Source organism: Colias eurytheme, chromosome 29 (assembly GCF_061535395.1).
Source record: "Colias eurytheme isolate Ceu_HAF_F1 chromosome 29, ilColEury1 Martin Lab GWU primary, whole genome shotgun sequence".
Taxonomy (NCBI): Eukaryota; Metazoa; Arthropoda; class Insecta; order Lepidoptera; family Pieridae; genus Colias; species Colias eurytheme.
Window position 1 is genome coordinate 2,480,652 of NC_143008.1, and position 20,229 is coordinate 2,500,880.

At 36.1% G+C, this 20,229-nt stretch overlaps 2 protein-coding genes across 6 annotated transcripts in view; both read right to left on the reverse strand.

Annotated features, from left to right (window-relative positions):
• The window catches only part of LOC149896089 (uncharacterized), a 52,013-nt gene extending 42,299 nt beyond the window's left edge, over positions 1–9,714 (reverse strand). For all 5 annotated transcript variants that reach the window (XM_090117888.1, XM_090117890.1, XM_090117889.1 and 2 more), the window contains exon 1: positions 8,841–9,714. In XM_090117888.1, coding sequence (XP_089974014.1) covers positions 8,841–8,935 — 95 coding nt within the window. In that variant the 5' untranslated portion in view covers positions 8,936–9,714. The remainder of the gene's footprint in view (positions 1–8,840) is intronic.
• A 1,160-nt stretch (positions 9,715–10,874) lies between these two features.
• On the reverse strand, positions 10,875–18,939 carry eIF2Bbeta (eukaryotic translation initiation factor 2B subunit beta). Its single transcript, XM_090117891.1, has 10 exons — positions 18,724–18,939; positions 18,258–18,344; positions 17,393–17,525; positions 16,468–16,584; positions 14,925–15,101; positions 14,129–14,224; positions 13,425–13,523; positions 12,307–12,407; positions 11,710–11,796; positions 10,875–10,982 (listed from the first exon to the last, which is right to left on the reverse strand). Exons 1-10 carry the CDS (start codon positions 18,807–18,809, stop codon positions 10,910–10,912), a joined length of 1,056 nt encoding a protein of 351 aa, XP_089974017.1. The 5' UTR covers positions 18,810–18,939; the 3' UTR covers positions 10,875–10,909.
• Positions 18,940–20,229: the final 1,290 nt, after the last annotated feature.

Here is a 20,229-nt window from a genome sequence, read left to right on the forward strand (position 1 = left end):
TTTTACTACGGTGAAGCATCTCATTTCCTCGAGTTTCCTTTGACCAAGCGAGCAAGCCGCGGGCCAAAGCTAGTTATTTCAATAAAACTAATCTCATTCCGTCTGTCCGTCAAGAAACCTGCGACAATGGTAATTGTACGATGGTGCGTCACTCGCAGCGTCATCTCACCGTCATTCACCCATTGTTGTAGTACAATGCGACGCGCGTCCCTGGCGAGATTTCTCTTTGCCGCATTACTTCCGACTCGAAGGACCATCTTACAATCCGTTTTTAAGAAATTCTACATTATAATAACTATGCAACCCTATCCTACAGGTTTTATTTTACTCATAGTTATACGTATACATATTTGCTCTTACGGTTCCTCGCCAAGACGCAAAGGCAAAGAAGCTCAGTTGCCTGTAAGAGTCTATTACGTTGTTTAGGCTGTCTACTATGCTATACGATATCTATTATCTATGATTAGTGAGTATCTATACTTCTATACTATAATATTATAAAGAGGAAAGGTTTGATTTTTTGTTTGTTTGTTTGTATGAATTGAATAGGCTCCGAAACTACTTGGCAGATTTGAAAAATTCTTTCACTGTTGGAAAGCTACATCATTTCTGAGTGACATAGGCTAGGTTTTATCCCGGAAATCCCACGGGAACGGGAACTATGCGGGTTTTTTTTTTTAAAACGCGGGCGAAGCCGCGGGCGGAAAGCTAGTGGCATAATAAAGTATTTCAAATGAAAAATACGACCAAAGCTAAAAAAATATAGTAACGTAGTCAGACTCAGCTTTGTTTGATCAACAGCTAAAAGGACTTTCATACCTGCCTGTTGACAGCAATTCAATTTTATAACAACATAACACAAATCGAATCCTATATTCCCTGTTCATTAACCCCCTAACCAATAGACCAACGCGAACAAAGTTAAACAGCCTACCCAAAACTTGAATACCTACGAAAGCTGAAAAAAATCACGTGCATGCAGAGCCCATGATCACTCGCACACGCAACAATGCCTCTTATATCTATGGAATAAAGTCTATATCCAATCGTAGCCGAAATGCCTGCATTATGATAAAAGTATAAATGTATAGAAAAAGCCTCACCCGCTGTGTGCCAAGGGAGCTCGAACAAAAACTTACTTCTTCGATATTAAGAAGATGTAAAAAAAATCCCTACGCTTAGAAAAGTAAAATAGACGACGTACCACAAGCTTCTAAGATTAAGATTATAATATTTCATTCATGCCACGTGTAAATATTGCAAGCTTAAAATGGGACATTTGATTAGGATGGGATTAACACATCTTCAATGAGACATAATTATGTACCTCTGTATGTCTTCTGATTCGGTTAAGACTTGGGTTAAGTGACGTCAGCTATATATTTGAGATTATAAGATAGGATCACAGGGTGAAGCATTATACCTTTATTTGTTATCAGCCCCCTTACTGTAATGATGTCTTATTTCCATTGTGGAACTAGCGCGAGCGGTCCGCCCCGGCTTCGCCCGTGGTACTTACGTTTTCTCTACATAAAAACCATCCTCGTACTTCAAGGAATATAATAAAAAAAGAATTATCGAAATCGGTTCAGCCGATCTCGAGTTATGCGCTTACCAACACATTTTGCGATTCATTTTTATATATAAAGAGAAGAAGATAATGACATCATAGTAACCCAAAAGTTATTATGTATTTGCTTTTACTTTCAAAAATTAAGGACAAAAGAAACGATATTAATTAAAACAATTGTTTACCAGTAACACAAACCACTGTACTTGAGAGTAAACTGTATTCTCAAAATTAATTACGAAGCATCAACGTAGGCGTAACTTTTAAGCGGTAATTTTTTACTTCCTAAATGAACCTTTTTTCTCATTTTCACGGCCACCACTTTACATTTATCAGCGTAAACAAAAAACATTTTAACGAGAATAACACCTTGTTAAATCCAGTATTAAAAGGAAAAGGCCCCTTGTTACATTTTTGAAATAACAGCTGTTTTATAAAACATGCAAGTATAAGTGGTATTAAAGTTTTGCCACCCCTTTAAAAATTCCGTCCTTGTTTATTCAGGCCTATCTCCGAAACGGTTGGGCAGATTTTGACAGGACATTCCAGTGCAGTATGCTGATGTTTATTTGTTGTTGTTGAGTTGAGTTTAGGCTACTTCCATTTGTAAAAAGTTATCATCATCATGATTATCAGCCCATATACGTTCCTAGTGCTGGGACACGGGCCTCCTATGAGGGTAGGTGTAAAAAGTGCTGGTACGCAAATCGCAAAATGAATTCTTCTGTGTCAGTATCTATAGATTATTATTCAAATGCGCTTTTTAAAAGCCACGACACTCAAGTAAATACTATTTCACGCTTTATTCGCGAAACTTTCAAGGATTATAAACGGTAAGGAAAAACAATGCTCAAGCGAAACAGAGGTGAGTTTTTTCTAGAGAATAATTTTAGAGGGACCTTTTAGTGCTGTACTTTTTGTCCCTTTCATTTGAACGGCGCAAACAAAGACGCCGGAAATCACAAAGCTCCTTGTAGGTACAGTTGGATAGATGTAGAAAGTCCCTTTAGGATTTAAAAGCATACAGATTTTGCTATGGAAAGTTACAAATTCTCTTAACACTTGCAGGATACAAATGCTCTCAATTTAACATGATATTTACGTAAATACAGTGATTACTCAAACAAGAAAACAATATTACGATTGATTTACAAAAAAAATTCAGAATTATGGGTACTATACGACACCATGAGACATGACGACGAATCGAGACCCTGTTGCTACTATCACTTTTGTAACCACACCTAGGTAATTAACCAAATCATCCAAAGATCCTCAAACTTTCCTCTATGCTACAGCATAAGACATATCATTAGGCTCAAGTTCAACAAACCACAATACATTGACTTGACGACAAACGGGTCGCAGGATCGCACCCGCACCTCACACCTGGTGTCCACGAATGTCACGCACATAAGGGTGTGTGCACATGGTGTACCAGCCCTTGGCAAATCCACGGTGCGTAAACGCGGAGGTCAGTGTACCTTCCACTTTTAATTGAACTAGGAGTCGGTTACTTATAGGTATGTAAAACTACTGCCTGGCCAATCTTCGATATTCTTTTCTTTCGGGTGTTTTTTTTTTTTCAAATATTTTAATAGATACTCGATTATGTGCAGTTGAGACAAATCAATCAGATTTGCTCTTGTCGTGTCTAAGACTTAAATTCTAAAATAAAAATTCCTATGAAAACAACTGCATTTCAGAGCGATTGCAAATACCTGTACCGAATACCGCGTCAAATATTTTATTTCTCACTAGAGTTGCCAATTCTTGCGTCTCACAAAACAGTAATAATTTTATACCTGCAAAGAGTTCTGTTTGATTGTTCGCCAAGACCTGCCCACCTTGTATTTTTTATATTCAAACCTATACTTACAAACGGACAAATTGCGAACGTTTCATTGAAAACACAAAGCGATACAGAAAAGAATAAGAATAATATTTATAGCCGCTTGTAGAAAAATTCACACCCGACGTATTGTATTAGAATCGCATAGGATATTAAAATAAAGTGACGATGTTATATTTTATTAGAATTGTGTAATATTTTCATGACGTCTGATCACATGACCAATGCTCTCTTGCAAATTTTATGTGAATGAGTCGTAAATGACCAAACGATTTGTGTGTGTTATGACTTATGCTATATAAATCACTACATAGTATAAAACAAAGTCGCTTTCTCTGTCCCTATGTCCCTATGTATGCTTAAATCTTTAAAACTACGCAACGGATTTTGATGCGGTTTTTTTAATAGAACGAGTGATTCAAGAGGAAGGTTTTAGTATATAATTTATTAGGGTTTTAGACAAAGCGGGCGAAGCCGCGGGCGGTAAGCTAGTATATAATAATTATTTAAGGAATGAAATCATGCGTGTGAGATCAAATTGCTCACCAAAATGATATTATTCAACTCACAATGAAGACTAATCTAACGACACCTTTCAAGCTAAGATTTGTCAATCCATTTAGGCTACAGAGCATCGCGTCACGCGTGCGAAAGAGATCTACTTGATAGACACATTATTATATATTATGTACTCTCAAAAATAAACCTCATGTTTATGAAAAACGGACATTTTTGTGATACCTAACTCTATTTTCAAAGCACTAGTTATACTTTATAGCGGTGCTATCTATGCATGCACCAACTGCCATAAATCTTCAACCAAAACCAATCAATTTTTAACTACACAACTATATGCAGTTCTGTAGAAACTGCATTACCGATACTTATATAACATACTAGTATACCGCCGGCGGCTTCGCTCGCGTGTCGCGTTATCGCCGGTACCCTCATACAGCTATTTCACCCTTGTCAAACTATTGTTTGCACGATAAAATGTAGCCTGTGTCCTTGTTCAAGCTTTGATGTGTATCTATAACTATGTAGTAGTTAGGTCATTCAAATCATGAAAACGTCGAGGCAGATAAGATCTTTTATACGGGTATGGCTTATACGAAATTACTTTAAAAAGGACTAGGTTAAATTTAAGTGTACACAGTACTAAATGTAAAATCAGTTATTTCCCTATTGTTCAGCGATTTTGAATCCCTAAGCAACCAAACATTTATACGTTACGAATGTTTTTTAATTACGTAAATATTGTTTGCTGGATCTATCATGAGTTTAAGCTCTGCTAAAAGTGTCAGGTATATAATAAAATTCTCGATTAAGCATGTCCTTACCAGGAAGGCCTAATAACCAACTATTCGTTGAATTTCCCTTATAGTTATACCCCAAAATGGGGAACCTTCCCAATAAATCTCCCTCATACCACATACCTCAAGGGAAACATCACTTCAAAAATCTCGATAACATAGCATTGGTCTATTCAAAAGGCGGAATATGTGTGTGCTTTTTCTTCAAAGCATTGGTCTATTCATGTGTGTGTGCTTGTGTGTGTGTTTATCTCTATACGTGTTTCGGGGGCTGATAAAAGCCAAACGTGTCTGTAAACCATGTAAACATAGCCATATGGAAACACATTGAGGGTGGATCGGTTTTCTTGGTCGCTGGGCGTAGCCGCAAACGTATTATCTCTGCATGGTCGTGTGATGTGACAATATATCACTATGTATAATATAATATGCTATAGCCTATGGGTGCGCTCGGGTTGTCTTAACGTGCAAAATTTCGTTTCAAACTATGTTTTTCTTGGCTAAAATCTATCTACGCAGATATCTTGTATAAAATCGGTTGGTATTTTTCTAAAAGATTCTTTCTGTTCACATATTTTTCCCCTTTTACCTTTAATAAAGTGTGAGCAAACTTGGTAAATTACCATTTAAAACTTCTCCAAACTGCCAACTAGATGGCGCTGAACCCAATTACGAACACGCACATACATACGTAATTTTACACTCGCCTCATTCGAACCATGCGAAAGCCTATACTCAATTGCTACACCTTACCGGTCCTTGTGGGTGAAAAAAAAAAATCAACGTCGACAGCCGTGCGCCCGCGCAGGTAGTCCGACCTTCGGGTTCAACGGCCCGCCGCCCTAAATATATACTACGCGGATGTGAGCTGTGTGATTTTTTTCTTCTCATTTGCCAGTCACCGCTCCTTATGCTGTCCCAGGCTGGGTTGTGTGGACGATTTTGTGGATTATATTATTATGTATGATATGGTACATTCTGTATACCTATTTAGTTAAACAGTAGTTCAAACTCAAACTCAAACATTCATTTATTCAATTAGACTACTAATTAGTAGCACTTTCGAATCGTCATTACATAAGTATTTTTAACATTTACTACCGATTCGGAAAGCAGTATCTATGGAGAAGAATCGGCAAGAAACTCCATAAAGGGTTGCTCCCATCTTCTCGTGAATACATTATTTTCTTTTCGACAGTACCTATATTATTTTTACTAATTTTACTAATATTATAAATGCGAAAGTTTGTGAGGATGGATGTATGTGTACGTATGTTCCAACTCATAATTCTTTCACGCAAATACTACTGAACCGATAACAATGAAATTTTGCACACATATAGAGGGTATGGATTAACACATAGGATAGGTTTCATTCCGGAAATCCAACGGGAACGGGAACTATGCTATAACTGTTTTATTCGAAAACGCGGGCGAAGCCGCAGGCGGAAAGCTAGTAATACATAAAACAATCAACACACAAACAAACTTACTTAAAATACAACAATGTTTTGTAACTACATATTATAGCACATGGGTTGCATAATTTTACATTATATACCCTTGTGGATTCCATAGTGTGAGTTGAATTTACACAATCCGATTACATTGATTACATTATAATATGTAATTGATTACAAAACTACATACTGCTTTAATTTTATATTTATTTCCTCTAGAACCTTTATTTAAAAAAAATGTGTGCTGAGCACAAATGTCAAAAGTGAAACTTCTTTGGAAAGATTAAAAGATACCAAAATCATCGCCTTAATCCACGACGTGACGGTATTGCAATGACGCGATATATAGCCTATAGCCTTCTTCAATAAATGGACTATCTAACAGTGAAATAATTAATCAAATCGGACCTGTGCTTCCTGAGATCAGCATGTTCAAGTAAACAAACTCACCTTCATTATATTAGTACTAGTGGTCCGCCCCGGCTTCGCCCGTGGTACCTACATGTTTAAACTATCCTATCTCTCAAGTTGGATCGAACTGCACATGGTGTGCGAATTTTCTTATAATCGGTTAAGTGGTTTAGGAGTCCATTGAGGACAAACATTGTGACACAAGATTTATATATTATACTAGCGGTCCGCCCCGGCTTCGCCCGTGGTACATATTTACATAAAAACCGTCCTCGTACTTCAAGGAATATAATAAAAAAAGAATTATCGAAATCGGTTCAGCCGTTCTCGAGTTATGCGCTTACCAACACATTTTGCGATTCATTTTTATATATAAGATTAGTATAGATAAGATTTTTCGCAGTATTAATTAAACTTCTAATATGTGATAACATCCTTGATCGTCAACAAAATGCATACAAATGAGGTGAAATTTCAGATTTCACTGGACATTTCAATAATTAAGATTTCTAGCGTTACAGGTTTTATCTAAATGTTATATTTATTACATAACTCATGAACCTAGTTAGGTACAATGTTATGTCACTGTGACTTTCTTTAAAAGCCACTTGGCAAGTTATTCTGTTCATGTAAAGAGTGGCGTTGACTGCCTCCTTGGTACAGAGGTTGACACGTAGCACCGAGGGGTCCATGGTTCGATTCCCGGTGGAGACGAAGAAAAAAAAAAGCTTTGTCTGGTAGGACACAGAAGGCTGATCACCAACTCATCCCTAAGGAAAATCGATCAGTGAAACAGATGTATAATACATCTGCCCCTTACCCCACTTGGTGACATGGGACTTCACTTTTAAAGTGTGGTGTGACTTTAATAAAAATTTCAGTACATTTCATCACCGTTCATGTGTATTGCCTATTTCTTACAGTTAAAAAATTTATGCACACAATTTTAATCATGTGTAGCTTAACTGACAGTATCAAAGAACCCTCCCACCTTCTCTAAGTAAAGAGTCAGAAAACATTTAAGATATTTCTAAAAGAAGCATTTATTTTAGCCCTAATAAATGTATTGTAATCAAGACTTATAAATATTAAAGTAGTATCACAGAATACATAATAGTAGCTAAACGCTACAGAACGGACACTCTCCGCCTCCCGCCAAAATTAAACTTACCTCACCCCGCGCGATCAGACATAAAATGGGCCATATTTTTCTGCAAGGACGATACGCAACGAAGATTGACAACATTAATCAAATTGACATAAAGTAATTTTATTATTTTGGATTTGTGATTATCGTTTTTCGTAGAAAATGGTTAGATATTGTGCTGTTTACGGATGTATTTCATCAGAAAAACGCGAATTTTTTTTACGCTAGTCACAAATGTGCCAACCATAAAGCGTTAACACACACATTTGCAGTCTCTACAGTGTGACTGTCAAAACGATCATTTTGTATGGAGTGTCCGGGGTGTGGTAGTATATTAATAAGTGTGTTGTGTTTAAAAAGATAGTAGAACTACAACTTTAAAAATCAATATAAAAGCAAAATATATAAGGACTTTATAACTTATAATTAGTAATCTATTGACAGCTGTGGGCTGACTGTATTATTTCCCATGAATACTTCTATACTTAATGAATGTATATAGACCTAGACAGTTAATTGTAATGACAGTGTTTTAAAATGCACACATACCTCATTCCTAGTAACATAAATTAATGGAAATCTACCATTTGTGCATACTATAGAGTATAAATAAGGTTCTGATATGCTATACAATGAGGGCAGATGCCAGCAGTAAATAAAAAGGGCTGTAAATAAAACATCTGCTGCAACACATAATAAAGTACCTCTGTATAGGGGATTTTCTATTTATATAACCATTTCAAATGTTTTAACAGACCAGATGGACGATTTAGTAGATTATGACCTAATACAGATTTAAAAACTAATACATATAACTAATGTAATGTTATTGATATCTATCTACAAGTACATAGAATGTAAATAATATACACATGTACACAAACTAACTTTATCAACACGACAACTAATTAAAAATAAAAAACGACCACGTGTAAATATAATAGCTACGCTATTTTAAACACGACGGAGCACAAAATAGCATAATACATAATGAATTAATAAAAAACCAGTAAACGTCACGTCGCGTAATCAAGAAAATATGCGTAACTTTCGTAGCTTGAGAAGCGGGTAGAGAAAATTTTTGTACCTGTAATTTTGTTCGTAGTCCCAATAATCCTTATAGCGAGGGTGCCAGCGCGGGCCCCCGCGCGAGTAGGGCCGTCGTGAGCCCCCTTGGCTCATTCTGAATGCGCCATGCTACACGTATTGATCTGCGCCGTACTTGCGGGCTCACACGCCCGCTATCCAATAATCAAAAAACACAAAAAATCACAAAACCACTGCACTGCAACACAGTTACTATGTAAACTCGAAAAATTTTAATTATAGGACTCCACTGGAGCCCTAGCTATTTGTTTTGAGACGACTGCAACGACACGAAGATCGCGCGGACTGAATGGCGAACGGCGAAGGGCCGAAGGCAAGCAAGCTCGGCAACTTCACGGATACGAGGGGCGACCTCTGGCGCGATAATCGCGCACTGAATACAAATACGACCGCCAAACGTATTCAAATTAAATAATGACGACTATTTATTTATTCAAGTGATGCAATTGTTACTATTTCAACGAACAATTGTGATGTCGCTAATAAAACGTGACGAGTGAGATTTTGCGAAGGCTAGTCTGTAACGTCTATGATAAGTCTAGCGAAATATCGATTTTATATTAGCCACAGATGCGATTGCATAAATTTAACACAAGTCATTATACGGGCTTAAGGTGATTGAGAACAACGGAGGCGTGTTATCGCGCACTTCAGACTTCGTCACTGTTCACATTATTACCATGAATCACACGATAAACTCTATCTCGTAACAAGTACGATGAAACACTAATTACTTTATATGTTCACTATACACACTCAGTATATTGCTTAAATGTACAATATTTGCACTTAAAGTATGTAATTCTAGGGAGAAACTAAAAAAATTAAGATAAAAGGAGCTGCGCTGCGCCCTGTTCGACTGCACAATACGTAAGCTATAAAAAATAACTTTACACAACTCGTATTCATGAGACAACAAAGCGCTTTAGAGCTTTAAAAATTTTGTACACAATACGAGTGGTCTAGCTAGTCTAACGTTAAAGCGCTGCAGCAATGTCAGGACGCAAAGTCCCACCCATTGTTATTAAAATGTAGTCAACATGACGCACGAATAGTAAAGTGAAGTTAGATACAAAACGAATGACGTAGGCATCCGTCTCATTTTAACTCATAGCGTCTGAGTGAAAAAGAAATACATTTTAGGACAAAGCCAGTCTCCCAATATTCCGGGATAATTTAAATTTCACGTATCAATGCTCTATTTGTTTAGAAAATATATCATGCATTACTAATAACAAATATATCGATTCGAATCTCACAGATCGGTAATATAACAAAATGTTGATAACCTTGATATAATATACCTATTTTGGCTAGTATATGTAATTTCATAAAAATAAATTCTCGTTTTAAGTTAAAAACTTGGTACTTAAATGGTACTTAAAGGGTTTTGTTTTAGAACATATTGCAAGACAAAAAGTGATTAAACAAATTTTTAAAAGATATCATACAGCTCAAGATCTGTTCTCCCGAAAGAGAAATAATAAAATTGGTTTATGTTTAGATCAGTAGTGCCATCTATGATACATGGCATGTAAAAACTTTAGGTAAATGCTCACTAGATGGCGTTCTTCTTAATGTATGACGTTTAGTAATCAAATAATCAAGATTTCCTACTTGCCTCCCATTTATGATTAATTACGTAATGTCGAAATCTATTAAGGTATTTTTTGATTAGGGTCTAGTTATAGAACAACTTTAGCAGTTATTTTTACTAGCTATGCTCCGCGGTTTTACCCGCATGGCTCCGCTTCTGTTGGTCTTAGCGTGATATAATATATGTATATAGCCTATAGCACAGACCCTATAGCCTTCCTCGATAAATGGGCTATCAAACTCCGAAATAATTTTTTAAATCGGACCAGTGGTTCTTGATATTGGCGCATTCAAACAAACAAGCAACCAAAATGTAATATTAGTATAGACTTTCTTTCTGCAAAAGCACTTAGTTAATTTACTTCATAGGTATTAGATTATTCTAAAAGGTCTAGGAATTGTAAAATAAAACAACAAATTTCCAATAATATATTTTATTTACAAGGTTTCCATTTAAATTTGATAATCATTTGGATCGTACAACTCTGACAGGAGACGATAAATATAAGATGGAGAACTGCCTCCTCTGAAAAATAAAAATAAAATCATAAGTTTGTCTGTGAAAAGGATCAATTTCACATAAGAACATAAATATTTAACAACAATACTACTTTAATATTATACTAGCTTTCCGCCCGCGGCTTCGCCCGCTTTGTCTAAAACCTAATAAATTATATACTAAAACCTTCCTCTTGAATCACTCTATCTATTACAAAAAACCGCATCAAAATCCGTTTCGTAGTTTTAAAGATTTAAGCATACATAGGGACAGAAAAAGCGACTTTGTTTTATACTATGTAGTGAAGCACGAAAGTTTGATTGTGTACAGATTTTTTTTATAGCTTTGTGTAACTCTTTCACGCGAAAACCACTGAAGTAAATTTGATGATACTTAGAAGTGATGTAACTTATGTACACAGAATAAAAATTAACGAAAAATTATTTATTGCACACTAAATACAGTATAAAAAAACAAGAGCAATACAAGTCCTAGTAGTATTGTAAATGCGAAAGTTTGTGAGGATGTGTGTGAGTGTGTGTGTTTGTTAATCTTTCACGCAAATAGTACTGAACCGATTACAATGAAATTTAGCACACGTATAGATGGTAACTTGGATTAACACATAGGATAAGTTTTATCAAGGAAATAACGGGAACTATGCGGGTTTTTCTTTGAAAACGCGGGCGAAGCCGCGGGCTGAAAGCTAGTACATATTTAACAAATACATACTAGAAATTAAAATAGTACTCACAAATTGGTAACAAACAATGTGACATGGTCGTGCGGCACAAAATCATACATCGGCGCGAACACCTGCGTCACTGCGCTCTCCCCACTCCTGTGTATGTAAAAATAAATAAAAAAATGTGTGCGTGTACTAGTGTACACACGTAAGAAGTGAAAATTCTTTATGACCTTATTTTTCAAAAAATAATTTACTATAATATGCAACTTTACAGAAATACGTCGAATCACGCGTGGTAGGGATAAGAAAAAGATGGCGCATAACGGAAAAAAGTCACGCGTAACGAAAAAATGTTACACTCAATTTTTTTCCAACTCCGATTATCCGATAAAGAAGTTTCACTTCAAAAATCTATAGTGAAATATCAGTAGTAAAGAAAAAGAATTTAGTAATCCTAAATTAAAAACTAGCTGCGCTTCGCTGTTTCACCCGCGTGGCTCCGCTCCTGTTGGTCTTAGCGAGATGATATATAGCCTATAGCCTTCCTCGATAAACGGGCTATCTAACACCGAAAGAATTTTTCAAATCGGACCAGTAGTTCCTGAGATTAGCACGTTCAAACACACAAACTCTTCAGCTTTATAATTTAGTATAAATACTCACATATACGGTAGTGCAGTGTAGGGTGGAGCCAATTCGTTGAAGTGTGTGTGGTTACACGAGTAAAGTGGTGACATCTTGTATAGTGGCGATAGTACCACCACCTGTCATAAATAAACATTTAAATCTGAAACACATTTATTTGTTAAAAGATGATGAGGTTAATTTTTTTTGAAGTGAAAACTTCTTTAGCGGCGTTGAGCACTTTTTCTGTAATGGGGATAAAATCTTAAACTCGCGTCAGGACACGTGACCTGATCGAATAAGCGTAAGACGGATGGATATCAAACATGCTCAACGTTAATAATTAATCAAGTTTTCACTTCTGCCGGCACTCCCGGAGTGCAACACGTCTTTTTTTCATAAATCTGTAGCCAATGAGTTAAACAGCCAGTCGAAAAAAAAAAATAAAGAGGTTTGGGTACTATTGTATGGGCTAGTGGCGTCGTGATGAACTTTCGCGGCCAGTGATGAAACTTTGATATTTTAAAAGAGCAAAAAATGCTGTTAATTATATCAAAAACTAGCTGTGCCGCGCGGTTTCACCCGCATTACTCCGCTCCTTTTGGTCTTAGCATGATGATATTATAAAATCGGTCCAGTAGTTTATGAGCCTATTCATTACAATCAAACAAACAAAGTTTTCCTCTTTATTATATTAGTGTAGAAGTGTAGATAAGGTATTCCTTATTTTAGATATAATTAACAGCATGCTTGCGGCCAAATTTTGACTGGCAACCTAGTCAATATAGATTCTCCTAATTAGAAAATTATACATAAAATTTTGGTTTTAGCAAAAAAACTATGAACTCACTAATCCTGCATGTGATCTTAAACAAATATAATTAACAGCATTTTTACTTAGTTTTCCTGTCTTCTTTCAAAAACTATAATAAACTAGCTTTCCGCCCGCGGCTTCGCCCGCGTTTTCAGAGAAAACCCCGCATAGTTCCCTTTCCCGTGGGATTTCCGGGATAAAACCTATCCTATCTCTCAAGTTGGATCGAACTGCACATGCTGTGCGAATTTTATTATCATCGGTTAAGTGGTTTAGGAGTCCATTGAGGACAAACATTGTGACACGAGATTGATATATGTATATTAAGAATATAAAATCTCACCGGCACGCTATAATGTCTTGCAGCTGTGGTCACAGCTAACAATCCCCCCTCCCCCAAAACCGCACCCCCTGCGAGGGCTGCTCTAACCCCCACTACCACCTGAAAAGAGAAGGCAATACATAGGTATAATATTTTATATAAAAATTAGCAAAGTTAATTTAAAAAAGAGCGTGTGTACCGAGCACACGTGTCAGAAGTGAAACGTCTTTGGCAAGATTCAAAGGTACCAAAATCGTCACCACACTCCATGACGTGGCGGTATTGCCTTGAAATTTTACTCTCAACGCGCATAAAGAAGTTTCACTTCAAAAGTAACTTATAAAAATACACTTATATCGAAAACCTCTTTCAAATATATAGCAATAGCTGTGTTGAATGCTTATATATATTTTTGCATACTAACTTAATATTTTTTCTCAATTTTAAAATTAATAAACGTACTTCAATATCTTACCAGTCAATTAAAAAAAAAAGAAAGTGTGCGTGTACTAGTGTACACACGTAAAGAGTGAAACTTCTTTATGACCTTATTTTTCAAAAAATAATTTACTATATGCAACTACAGAAATACGTCGAATCACGCGTGGTAAGAAAAAGATGGCGCGTAACGAAAAAATGTCACGCGTAACGAAAAAATGTTACACTAAATTTTTTTTACCCGCCAAAAAAAAAGCAAAAAACCAACAGATAAAAAAAACACAAACCTTATTAACTCTCGGCATTAGCGCGCCAGCAGCAGCGCCATTGACATACGTCACATTGACACCGAGCGCGCTGAGACGGGCCGCCATTGCTGCCGCCTGTCAAATATATATTGTTTTATCCATTGAGATAATATTACTACGTATGGAGGAGACACCACGAACAAAATCTGTGCGCCATTTTTTTGCTCTAACTAAGTTTTAAAAATTATTATCTAGTTCGGTATTTACCGATGAAAGTTATTCCTTTGCACTTTTCCGTATTATTTGTGCAATATCGTAACACACACGAAGGCATATTTGATGCGTTTCACTTTAAAACCATTAAAAAAAACCGCTCAACATACGCCATATGACGTAACATAAGTGATGTAGGCGGTGTCGTCTCCATATTAATATTATCTCAATGGTTTTATCTTAATTCCTATTTAAAACATTATCTTATGAGGGGATAGAAAGCATTATATTTGATCAAAAACATCCTATCCTACTAATCCTACTATCCTTTGTGAGGGTGTATGTTTGTTACTCTTTGTTTGATGAAAATATTTTATTTATATTATGTATTTGAAATGGATAAATTCAAAACTCGATCAACCTGAATCCACTGTAAAGAAGTTCCATTATTCTTTTGTGACAGGCTTATTTTCTTGACTCCTAAAAAAGCCAGTATCACTCTCTAGCCTCCTCACATTGCGATGTGACAGAGAGACAAATAAACAAACACACTTTCGCATTTATAATATTAGTAAGAATTCATTTAAGTATTTATTAATTTTGTTTGTTTATCCACACATACCTCACCAACCTGCGGACCCTCAACCACGACGAGCTTCACTTTATTCGTCCCCGAAGATTTTATAAATTTTTCCACTAATACACTAGCGCCATATGTTAGAATCACTTCGTCTGCGTGTATGTGCTCTTTCGCTTGACCGCATATCGATGATGTACTTGACTCTAGTTCCGCTAGAAGCTGTATAATAATGAAAAAAAAAAAATTGGTTGTCTGTAAAGTCGGTTTACTGACGATAGTTGAACGTGACAACGTCCAATTGTGCTTCTTTGTCGCTCGTTCCGCGCTCTCGCTTGCACTTCAAGCCCTACATGGAACGCCTCAGAGCGAGGTAACGCCGCATGAGTCATGTTTTTTCGTGCGTGCAGCCGGCTCTACCGAATTATCTTATCTTAATAATAATGAACTATCGAATTATGACGTTGTCACGTCAAAAAAAAAATACAATTCAGAAGAACAATGTAGGATTGATGTTTGTAGCTTCGAAATAGTCGTATATTATTGCATGCAATACTTTTATATTTAAAACTAGCTGTGCCCAACGGTTTTATCCGCAGTGCTCCGCTCCTGTTGATCTTAGCGTGATGATATAATATAGTCTTCCTCGATAAATGGGCTATCTAACACCGAAAAAATTTTTCAAATCGTACCAGTAGTTCCCGAGATAAGCGCGTTCAAGCAAACAAACAAACTCTTCAGCTTTAGAATATTAAGTATAGATTATAATATTCAGTACAGATCAGTAACTTAAGCAACAATGCACGCACGCACGCATCGCACGAATCCACAATTAAGAGGGGTTAGGCGGTCAGCGAAAATTCAGCTATTCGGTAAGGGGCGTGGGCCCCCACGTTTAGTATGGAATCAACGTGCTCGAAACTAAAAATCGTAAGCGCCATTTACATTTTTATCAAAAAGTGAATGAAAATATTTAGTAATTCTCAGTCACGAAATCGAGAAGGTAAATAGTAAATACCTATGTATTTGTGATTTTATACGAATTATTATCGTAAAATACGGTTGTAATGAGCATTTATATATGATATATGTTAGAGGTAACTTCAGGATTTTTTTTATCGAGCAAAATTTTTCCAATCGTGTTTTGGAAATAGTCATCCCATCACACATACGTTCTGTAATACATATTAGAAATTTCAGTCCGAAAAAACTTCAATATTTTCAATTATAGCTCATAGATAACAGTCCATTTTGCCGTTTTCACCTACTAAGGGCCCTTAAATAATAATCAGAAACAAAAATTACGTACGTAAAAATTACAGTAGTAAAATTAACGATTGTGTTATCAAAAATATCTTTAAAAATGATGGAAAAAAATATTAAGACCGAGAAAACGATTAGAACTCGCCATTGGATGATGAAAATAGCCATGAAATAAAAATAACAGTATTCTCAGACAATATTAAAAAAATAAAAGATAATAATGGGGGCTGCACTTAGTGGGACAGGGCAGGACTATTCTCCATTACTTTATTTTCAATTATTAATAGTATTTTCACTTCTAAAATAGAAAATTAAAATCCCTTACCTCAGCTATATGGTCCCTTATAGGCTCCCTTAGATCATGGTTCGACGGTAGAGTCGCTCGTCGACTGGACGCCGCCAATACTAGGCGTTGGAGAGATTCGCCTGAATATTCGCTGCTCTGAAATATAATGAATCAACATATATTAATTAACTTTAAAAAACTACCTGACCCGGCCTTGTTCTGCCGTACTCTTGTCACTTATATAAAAATTAATCTGACCCGGCCAATGGTACAGTTCGATTCAAAAATAATGGGATCGTACGATGTTCCGAGCCGCCATTAAGTTTGATTCGTACTGTACTAAGACCCTGAAAAACCGCCATACTAGTACAAATGACCTAATATTTTTTGTCAGTATCTCCCGGCCTATATAGAGATAGATGCAAGATAGATATGAAACAAAAGTTTAGTATTCTATTACGGAAAATGAGTAAAAAACAGTATTTAATATAGTTTTTTTGATAGACAATATATCTAGAAGAGAGATGATCATGATATTTAAAAAATAATAAAATTCACATTTGTGAATGTGCAATGTGAAACAAACATTTTGTTACAACAACACTTTCAAATATTCAGAAACAAAGTAAAGATTCATTAACAAACAAAAAACACTAGTTTTATGGTCTTTGTTTTCACCAAATACCGAGTCCTTTTCCTTTTTATTGAAAAAAAAAAGAAAAAAGACGTGTGTCACTCGGGGACTGCCGCGGTAAAGCTATTGCATACTACGACTTCAAGCCACACCTCCGCGCCCGTCGGAGTGGGGAGCGTGAGGTTTTTTCGTTACGGAATTTCTCGATTCGGTCCCCGCGCTCAAGGCCTGCGATAGAAGCTATGCAATAGCTTAATATTTCCATGTGAATAAAAATAAATGTATTTTTTAATAGGAATAAAGAAATTTTCTTTTTTATTCTAGCATTACCTGGTTAGCCAACGCCCTCTGCTCATCGCGTATGGCACGCAACACACGGCGCACCATGTTAGCGGCTATTAATTCTTGCGGCAGCGCTTTGGCCAGACGTCGGCCAGTCCCGCGCACTGCGTTCACTAGCGAACTGAAATGATGGGAAAAATATTTTATTTTTTATTTTTTTTTATAAGAGAAAGCAACAGAGCAGACGCGTCACCTGATGTTAAGTGTATTGCGTCGCCCATAGGCACCAGCAATGCCTGGGACATTGTCAGTGCATTGCCGGCCTTTAAGGTAGGAGTACGCTCTTTTCTTGAAGGCCCTTAAGTCGTAATCGTTTGGAAACACCGCATATATGGAAAATCATGCAACAAGTGAAAAAAAAGACCGTGTGTGCTGTATGCATGTTAAAAGTATGTAATTACAATTCAAATGTGCTTCTAGAAGTCTAATTGAATAAATAAATGTTTGAGTAAACTCAGTTTGAAATTTTACTCTCAACTCGCCTATAGAAGTTTCACTGCAGTACACATGACTGCTCGAGCAGTCGCCACCGCTTCAAGCCGTCAACTGCTCGGTTGGTAGTGACAGTTCCAGCAGTCAATGACAGACAGCTTGAGCAGTCCGTGTAGGTAGCTCAGCCGTTAATTGCTCAAGCTGCCCATGTACAGCCACACTTATGTATACTATACACTTTTTGTTTATGTTTATTATCAAATTTCAACCACCAGGATATACTAACCAGCTTGTTACTAATTTTGCCTGCATGACATCTACATACTATACTCACTATCACTGTCACCCTTGTAGTCAAAGAAAATGTAACAGCTCTAATTTATTATTCGTAATTAGGGAGAAAAAATCATAGAAAACTTACAATGCACTTGTATTTGGCGCCTCTGTGATTATTTGTTCCAATAGTGTCACAGTGGCCACAGCAATCTTGTTAGAGCCTTGTAATTTTCTGTAAAAATGTATTTTTTATTAGTAAGTAATCAAATATGTATGGATAGTCTGATAGTATGAGTAAACTGATATCCCAAAGATTACCTCCAAGTTTTTTTAACCGGCATATATTTACACTAGCTGTGCCCCACGGTCTTATCCGTATTGCTCCGCTCATTTTAGTATTAGCGTGATGATATATAGCCTATACCTTTCATTGATAAATGGGCTATCTATAGAACACCAGAAGAATTTTTCAAATCGGACCAGTAGTTCCTGATATTAGGGCGTTTAAAGAAACAAACTCTTCAGCTATAGGTGAAACAGCGGGGAACAGCTAGTTTATGAATAAGCAAGTCTAGAACAGAAAGGTTACAAAAATAAAACCTGTTACATACCCAGTTCTAACATCGGATACGAATTTCACAATATTTTCTATGCTTTTCTCATCCAGATCTTGGATATTTCCCTCCAAAGGTGGCATTTTGAGTTAGAATTTTAGTCAGTTGCAACTTTGTAACAATAAAGAGGTATTTCCTCAGATAAATTACATCAAAACATAACCTTTTCTATACGTATAATATTTTGATGTTCGATTGACAATTATTAATGTCAGTCTGGGACTCTGGCAGACGTCAATCGCCATAAAATGTCACTCAATCAATATTATCGGATAAGCGTAAAGCGTCTTATTCATTAGTTCTTATTCACAAATTCGACAAGATATTTATTTTAAATAAATTGCCATTTTTCTGCAGTGGACTTTTGCATAAAATAAGTGTTATTCAACAATTCGCCTTGAAGTTCTTTTAAAATAATAACTTCTGAATATAAACTGTCCATGTGTACAAGGTTGATCCAAAAGTAATGATAATTGGGATTTCCTGTGTTCATAAAAATATAAAATAACCGTTTCTTGCTTGCTCATGTACTCACTAAGTTATCACAAAAAAATCATATCAATAGGCCACGTTTCCAAGTATTTACATTAATTTCTGTTGGCAACACTAATCTGCTGCACGTCCGCGCTATTCACTGTCCATCTGCACGACGTTCGCGGTGGTGGGGGTGCTCGCTGGATGAAAAGTTGGTCGTGCACATCCAGCAAGATAATAATAATAATTATTGACGTACGTCAACGCTATTCACTGTCGTTTTGCGTCGTGCATCGTGTATTTACCTTGGCGGGACGTACGTCAAGATGGACCGTGAATAAGACGCTTAATAATTGGAAGTAGCGTAATAATTATTATGAACAAATGTGGAACAAATCGTATTACACTCTTTTTTATAAACTATTGTTTAAACAAATATTATATTGGAAATACTACTCTATATAATCATCGATTACCTACCACTCAATTTGCTTATTATTCAATTTTGATTTTAGTGAAGAGAGTATAATATCCAATATAGAAGCTTTGCCCCGCGGTTTTGCTCCGCTACTGTCGGTCTTAGCGTGATGATATAAATTATAATACTCTTCCTCGATAAATGGGCTATTTAACACTGAAATAATTTTTCAAATCGGACCAGATATACCCCGTTTTCCAATTACAGCACTAGAGCGCATTATGCGGCATAATGTTTAACGTTGAATGTTCCAACTACAGCAACGCTTCGCAAATCGCACAATCGAGCACTAGAAAAAGTAATGCGCGTGAATTGATGCGTGCAATCGATTTATCCTAAGTAATTATTAATTGTTGGAAAAAATTTTAAAGCTTTCGTTTCATTGTAGTTTTTTCGAAATAATCAAAGTTAATTCAAATTGTGTTAAAAAAATAAATATAAGTATGGATGAAGGTACAAACATTGAAAAAAATGTTAATGAAATAATCAAAATCCAAATTACTTAAAATAACCGTAAATATTTTTCAACCAATTATTATGTATACCACTTT